Here is a 6,908-nt window from a genome sequence, read left to right on the forward strand (position 1 = left end):
ATGGGCCTATGGGATAAATATTATTTGTTGGACAATTTGGATTCAAACCCAACTTTAATAAAATATTTAAGTGAGTTCTGTTTCTAGAAAATGGAAATATAGTTTAAATTCACGATCTATGTTTCGAGTAGATGAATCTAATGTAGTTAATCTCAAAATTAATTTTGGATGGATGAAAAATTAATGCATACAGATACTTAAATAAGATTAATTTATGGGAAATTGGAAGGTGAAAAGTCACTATCTACATTGAAAAAATAGCCTTAATGAGAACACTTTAAATAGTGGACAGTGGATTGCTAATAGAATAATTAAGAAAGTGTGAACTTAAGTGCTAAGCCCCACACATGCCTCCGCTGCCCGCCCGGGCCAAGCCCGTGCCCCAAGTTGGGCCCAGTTTAAACCCAAAATAAATTAATTTTTGAGGGCATAATTAGTTAATCTAAATTTAATATTTTTAGCAAATCGGAGAGCGACATGTGTCCTTAGGTGACATCATCGTCTAGTCTGCAGACATGACTGTCCATGCAAACGCCAGGTGGAGCTTGGTCCCTGCAAAATGATAACATACATTTTTCAGTCCCCTTTCTTTCCTAAGTTGTGTTTTTTGGACTTAAGTTTTTCAATTCTATTAATAGAGCCCCTGCAGAATTCAAAATCATTTTTCGAATTCTAAGCATTCTCTGCATACAAGCATATTGTTCATCTCTTTCTTCCTGTATAGAGAATCCAAAGCTCACTTTTTGTTCGTTGTAATTCGACTTTCGTTGTACTGCACAATTCGAAACTCTTAAGTCGTTGTATCTTGACGACAATTGGCTAAGAACATAAGAACGTTCACGGGTCAATCTTGTCTTGCGGAAAAATAATCCAATTCTTGTCTCGACTTCTGTTTCCGTCCAAAATTTCTGTTTAAAATTCATTTCGAAATATACCAAAAAAATAACATTCTTAATATATGTTATTAGTAATTTACCCTCTACGATGCACGGGCTGTTTGAATATAACAGAAAATATGGTATATTTACAAATAGAAATGAATTATGTGTATCTCTAAACCTTAAATTTCAAATTATTCCAAATGTGTATAGAGTATAAACTAATAGTTGTAAATATTTTTTACATTAGTAAAATAATGATCTATATATCTTGTAATATTTAAGTATATCCGCCTTATTTTCTACTATTTTTTTGTTTTTTTTTTTGTTTTCGTTCTCCAGTCACTACAAAATTTTGACAAAATAATTACTTTAAAATTTTCTATAAATATGAGACCTTTTGTATTATATGCCTATTCGTCCATTTTGAAATACGACAAGTAAAATATATATCAAATTTATAGTTTCACCTATATATATTGGTGCCTATAATAAATAGATCAAGTAGAGAAAAAAAAAAGAGTGCTTCTTAGAAAAATATAACATTTAAAAAATTTATAGAGAAAAAATAAATACAAAGATGTCATTTAAAGAAAGTGGAACAAAAAAAAAAATGTAAGACCTTTCCATTGAGTCAAGAAATAAAATTTCACGAGGAAAAGAGATAAGAAAGAAAACATAAATTATTACAAATATAGTAGAAAAAAATAAACAAAAATAATTATAAAGATGCACTTAGGTTGCCCCAGAGTTACCCAAGTATTAGTTACTTTTGAATATAATAATTAACATACCTAACATAAAATATTTTTAAACTAAATTATAACATAAAAAATTTTAAGATAAATTATATCATCTTTGACGGAATCATTCAAATTATTTTTGACATACCTGAAAATTTTTACAAATTTGAACTACTATATTCATTGTCCATACAAAATATATTAATAATTAAAATGTGTATATATACTGTAGAAAATTTGGCACAATAAACATTGGTAGAAATAATTTGATAAATAATTTGTATGGTGAACTGTAGGGCAATCGGTTGGATAAAAAATTATTCAACCCTAGGAACTTTCGGAATTCGGAAAGAAAAATTTTTGTCCTAAAATTGGAAATATCGAAATCGACAGGACTCAAAAATTTGGTTCGAATTTCCCCAACCTAACTTTTACCATCTACGTACATATATATAATGAATAACAATAATAGTCCACTCAAATCGCATTATCCACCATTTGTATAGCATATCTAATAATCCAGAAGAACTTAATCAAAATTCATGTCCAAGAAATTGTGCAATACAAATTCATATTCTATAAAATTTACAAAATCATCACTTTCACGTCTAAAATAAGCTATATTAGCTCATACTATACGCTCCACTTTTGGATGAAAATTCGGCGGCCCTCCCGAGTTTAGGGCCCCATCATTTGGTCCTTTATGAACTACCCAATCATCCAACGGTTCGATTTCATCGGGTCCCATATACCCCACCTTACCAGATTCAAAATTCTGCAGTTGCATATTATATTCAACAAAAACAGCATGAGCTAACCTCTTCTTTTCTCTTCGACTTATTCTCGTATCAAGAAGTTTCTCCACCGAAACCCTCTTTAGCTGAAATTTCGATGCACCCGCACATGTTTGGCTCAATATTCGAAGCGCCAACTTTTGTAGCTCCGGACATTCACCTCCATATTTCAACCACCATTTTGCTGCAATTTTAAAATTAAAAATGATAAATAAATAAAATCAAGAATTAACCATGCTAAATGTCGTTTATATTTTATGATTTCGTTTTCGATTTGAAATGTGATTTTGACCTTTTTTCACCCTTTAAGTTGGCTTTCTAATCCAACTTAAACTAACTAGATTGAGATTGCATGTCGGGTGTATGTCGAGTGAATGTCGGGTGCATGTCGGGTGAATGCCGGGTGCATGTTGGGTGCATGTTGAGTGAATGTCGAGTGCATGTTGAGTGCATGTCGAGAAAATGTTGGGTGCGTGTCGGGTGCATGTCAAGTGAGAGAGATATGCATGCATGAATGAAAGTTCAAAGTCAAAACGGTATAAATAAAAGCGAAATGACATTTTTAGTTAAACAATTGTAATATATGTATTTATATATATTAAAACAAAATTAATCGAACCTGGAGAAGTATTTGATCTCTGGTCCTCCGCGCATCCCAAGCCAAACGCGCCCTTAGCATTCTGGTACGTCTCGATCTGCATTGTGACCCGATCCTGGACCCGCGGATCCCAGGTAGTCCGTACAACACAGCACAACAAACTAGTTGCAACTTCAGGGTTGATAAACCTATCACTTGTGTAGAAAAGATTGGGGTTCAAATAGTAACCCGCCGCGTGAATCGGGGTGAATAGTACTCCACTCCAAATCTCATCTATCACTTTCCAGAATCTCGTGTATTGTGCATTATTCGTTTTGAGCCCTTGTTTAATAGTCTCCTTCGCTTGATCCATCGTTTCGTATATATATCCCATCTGCTCCTTATTACTAATGCCTGTCATCCATTGTATTACGCGCACGAGAGGTATAGCTGCTTTGAGCACATCCAATGCCCCTTTCCAAAAAGATTCATCACTCACCAAATCATATACTTCATCCCAACCCTTGTTTGCCAAAAAAATGGGAGACCGAAACATTTTGGTCAATATTTTTTTCTCCAAGACGATATTCTCGAGGGTTAAGAAAGGCTGCATTGACTTGATCTTCGAACACTGCTGAAACAAATCACGACCGTCCGTTTTCTCCTTGAGATACTTGAGCGCGTTAGGTTTTCCGTAAATAAATCTCGTAAATATTTTTGCCTTCTCGAGAATTTCTTTGATGACGTCGATTTCCAACAATTTCTCCAGCATGAGTTGCATGCAGAAAGACCCACTCACCGACCAAAATATTTGTCGGTATTTCTCCGACAATTCCTTCGCCACTTCCTTGGTAAAAATAGAATTCGAAGATGTAATAACTTGAACCACATTCTCAACCCCAACTTCACTCAACACTTTGTCGAATAGCATTTTCATTTTGTCAATTTTTCCAGTATAATCGGAAATATCGTATGTGCTGAGATAAACGGTTCCTCTCGGGGAGTCAACTAAAACATTGACGAAATCCCTTCCCGTTTCACCCTTCCATTCATCGAGCAAGATAGTGCAACCTGTGTGCGCCCATGAATTTCTAGCCTCGTCGATATATTTAGTCACTTCTTTTAATGCATCTTGAAATAACGGCCCTTTTAGCTCCTCGAGTGTGGGGATGTGGCACTTTCTGGGACCCATCATGTTATGGAAACTTGGGGAACTTACTGAATTGAAATCGAGCCCGTTTTCGAAGAAGAATCTTGCAATATCCTCTTTGGTTTTCTTTATCGATGGATCAACTTCTGTGGTGGAATTTTGTTGATGATTATTATTATCACGTTGGTTTGAGATGGAAGATGATTCGATCCCGACGTTGTTTTCGGATGATCTATTTGTTTGATTGAGCACTGTCTTGACCTTATAAGTTGTTCTTGTGTCAGGGATTAAATCGTTCCTCTTCATTTTGGACAGGGAAATTGGATTGTGTGTATGTAGCTCAGATATGCCTGTAATATAATACAAGAACACTAGTCAAAATCAATACATAAATATATATTCGAATTTCAAGACAACATAATAAGATTAGTTAAGATAAAATTAAGTACACTAATAAAAACGCATCAATATTATTATTTGACTATGAGGACAAGATAAGCTATGATAAAATAATATTTATGGATTTAGCTACTCTGAAAATTATTTAGTTAATATTTAGTGAATCATAGATAATCTCTCCAACCAAACGAGAACTTAATTATATAACTAATTTTAATGGCAAAAGAGTATTATGGCAACATCCTTACCGAGTAGGTAGATATGTTATTTACTTCATCTGCAAAAAAATTCTCCTAACTTGATTTTCCTAGTTCATCTCTCTATACAAAAAAACGAAAAATGAAAGCTATCATATAAGACGAAAAGAGAACGGCGATTTAAAAAAAAAATACTAAGTATTATATTTTTTTTACAGTAAGTAACTAATTTTGAAATTAGAGTAGAAAAATATTCAAAATATTTCGCCAGCCGTTTAATTTTTTTAAATGTCGTTTAATGTATATGCAATAATCATAATAAAAGACATTCATTCTAATAGAAAATCCCCAAACTACCAATTACACATTAACAAATGATCTTTTTTTCTCCACGTAAATCCTCATAAATGATAAATGACAAAATATATAAAATGAAAATAACTCAGCCTTGAAAGTCTAAGGTGACAACTGACACGTAATATGGAAAAATGTTTTATGGCTAAAGAGAATTAAAAAGAAAACAAAGTAAGTCTTACAACTCCAATAAATCTTATTCCAACAATCTCTTTAAAAAGGGAAAAAAGGTCCGAAAATGCAGAAAATATAAATTTAGGGGCAAAAAGACAAATTCCAAAAATATATCGTTATTTTGAAGACAAATCTTAAACTTGTGGGACTAATTTGCAAAATCGAAACCCTAGTAGGTTTTCATTCTCGAAAACTCGCCGCTTCGAAAACTAATTAAAAGTATCCGCCGCTTTGAAACATAAAAGTATCCGCCGCACAACTATTTGCCATTTCCGCCACCACCAAAAATACACACACATTTCCAATCTAAAACATTTAAGATCGGAAATTTTCATTCCATCAACTATAACGGAATTCCGGCGAACCACGATCACATATAAATAATGCATTCCAAATTTAAATTCCCCTAGATTGTAAATGTAAAAAAATAATAATAAAAACAAATCTAGTTCCATTTCAATCGAACATTTATCATCACGAAAACCCTACACTGGTTGGGCGATACCATATCGGTCGTCTCGGAGGTCAATTAAACATAAAATTACCTTAAAATCTCATGAAAAACACCTAAAAAAGAATGTAATAATTTCTTGAAAATTGAAAAGGAAAAATAAAAGTCTAAAAATCAAAGAGAAACCTCAAAAACCCTTGAAAAAGGGGGAAATACTTGGGTGATTTTCTTACAAACCAGAAACAAAAATAAACATCTTCCTCAAAAAAAATCAAATGTACAACTTGAACACACGAATAATGACCCAAGACAAATCAAAGGAAAAACAGTCAACAAGAAACGATAAATGAGATGTAAAAAAGTTTAAAAAGAAAGCTTACCGTCTAATTTAACCTTCGCATGCAAAAGTGCAACCGCTCTTTCTTATGCTTTTGGAATGTAATAATGAGAATAATGAGAGAAATTTTCTAGTTAAATAATAATGTGTAAGGCCAAGGATCAGACATTATTAATGAGATACGTACTATCCACGCAGGCGAATCCATCTGACGCGTGGGTGCTCAGTTGTTCCTTTTTCGTGTATGAAATGATCGGGTCGGGTTATGAACCACCCGGTTTGATTTACGGGTTTGAATTATCCGGTCATAGTTCAAACAAATTTTCCAAACATGCACGTGACAATTTTTAGATTTTCCAATTTCAACTTTGGATTTTATTTTTTTATTTTTGGTTACAAAAAAAGGCCATTACAAATAAGCATAATTTGAACCTCTAAATCTCTTTTATAAAAAAGTCTAGAAAAAGTCTAGAAGTATGTACAAAACTTTAATACCGCCTCACATATTATTATACTCTAATTTCATCCATTTAACCATAATTTGACCCTAATTTCACCAATTATTTATTTTGACCCCTGGCTCAATTTTGACTCTAATTTTGTCCGTCGCCGCCGTTGACCGCCTGTTAGCCACCGTTGCCCGCCAATTGGCGTTGACTTTATTTTAATATTTGTGACTTTTTTTCTTTATGCCTTTTTTTTTCAACAGCTGTTAACGTCGGTCTCCGGCGACTTTGACTTTTTTCTTTCGTTTTTCAAAGTATTTTTGGCACTGGTAAAAGCAATAATATTGTTTAACACAGTAATATTGCTATATTTCAATCTAGTATAATAATATTAACACAACAAAATCA

At 33.2% G+C, this 6,908-nt stretch overlaps 1 protein-coding gene across 2 annotated transcripts; it reads right to left on the bottom strand.

Moving 5' to 3' along the window:
• Nucleotides 1-266: 266 nt before the first annotated feature.
• On the bottom strand, nt 267-6,181 carry LOC148765372 (uncharacterized). Of its 2 annotated transcripts, XM_088814418.1 has the most exons (4): nt 6,098-6,181; nt 3,035-4,492; nt 2,440-2,599; nt 267-552 (listed from the first exon to the last, which is right to left on the bottom strand). In XM_088814418.1, the coding sequence occupies exons 2-4, from the start codon at nt 4,446-4,448 to the stop codon at nt 486-488; spliced, it is 1,641 nt and encodes a 546-aa protein (XP_088670544.1). In that variant the 5' UTR covers nt 4,449-4,492; nt 6,098-6,181; the 3' UTR covers nt 267-485. The 2 variants fall into 2 exon arrangements, with proteins under 2 accessions (XP_088670544.1, XP_088670543.1); XM_088814417.1 differs by lacking the exon at nt 267-552 and having other exon boundaries at nt 1,915-2,599.
• Nucleotides 6,182-6,908: the final 727 nt, after the last annotated feature.

The sequence above is a fragment of the Erythranthe guttata genome, chromosome 14, assembly GCF_056151865.1.
Source record: "Erythranthe guttata isolate IM_541 chromosome 14, IM_541, whole genome shotgun sequence".
Classification (NCBI taxonomy): Eukaryota; Viridiplantae; Streptophyta; class Magnoliopsida; order Lamiales; family Phrymaceae; genus Erythranthe; species Erythranthe guttata.

Excerpts from the sequence above, each read along its gene's own strand:
- LOC148765372 (XM_088814417.1), bottom strand. The coding sequence starts at position 4,448 with ATGAAGAGGAACGATTTAATCCCTGACACAAGAACAACTTATAAGGTC. Across the intron at positions 2,600-3,034 it reads GAGATCAAATACTTCTCCAG|CAAAATGGTGGTTGAAATAT; the intron begins GTTCGATTAATT and ends TTAAAATTGCAG.